At 42.3% G+C, this 666-nt stretch overlaps 1 protein-coding gene across 1 annotated transcript in view; it reads right to left on the minus strand.

Moving 5' to 3' along the window:
* The window catches only part of LOC104403091 (lysine-specific demethylase 4B-like), a 70,697-nt gene that overhangs the window by 46,345 nt on the left and 23,686 nt on the right, over positions 1-666 (minus strand). Inside the window, 1 exon segment of the mRNA XM_010011130.1 lies at positions 1-81. This exon segment is cut by the window's left edge and continues 23 nt beyond it. Within this exon segment, the coding sequence (XP_010009432.1) occupies positions 1-81 (81 nt within the window).

A 666-nucleotide genomic window follows, 5' to 3' on the forward strand; every position in this document is an offset into this window, starting at 1 on the left:
TCTTCAAGAGTGAGGGTGAAATGAGGGTCATCTTGTGACGGAGGAAAGCATCACATCCCTGAGAGCTTCCTGGAAAAAATCCTGTAGAGACAATAAAAGAGGAGTAGCACTATATGAACCTTGTTTCAAATCAAGTATTTAACTAGAGACAAGCTGACAAAATCAAAACCTGCCTAAATATATAGCTCAAGACAACAGGCATACAACCGAAGCTGTAATTAGCACATCCCTTGTTGCTTAAAATACCACATCAATTTTGTGACAAAACCTTGCATGTTGAGGCACATCAAGTCTAAATTCCATTCAAATTGAGAGCAATCTGAGTCTCTTTTGTCTGGGAGTAAGTATCTTGGCCAAAATCTCAGAACTATAGCACATTAAGAAACAGAACGTGTCTGTCGCGAGTTTTGGCTCAGCCCTCAACCCTGGGTCACCCTTCCTCTGAATACGAACAAGGCAAAAGCAACAAGTATGCACCATCTCCTCTGAACATGAACACGTCCTTTTATACCTTTTCTCATAGTCAGTTATATGTTTTTTTGGAAAGTAACAGAAAGCCAACCATATCCTGGGCTGCATCAAAAGCAGCGTGAGCAGCAAGTGGAAGGAGGTGATGCTGCCCCTCTACTCTGCTCTCATGACAACCCACTTGCAGTACTCGTTCAG

This window comes from Nestor notabilis, unplaced genomic scaffold (assembly GCF_000696875.1).
Source record: "Nestor notabilis isolate BGI_N333 unplaced genomic scaffold, ASM69687v1 scaffold6363, whole genome shotgun sequence".
NCBI lineage: Eukaryota > Metazoa > Chordata > Aves > Psittaciformes > Psittacidae > Nestor > Nestor notabilis.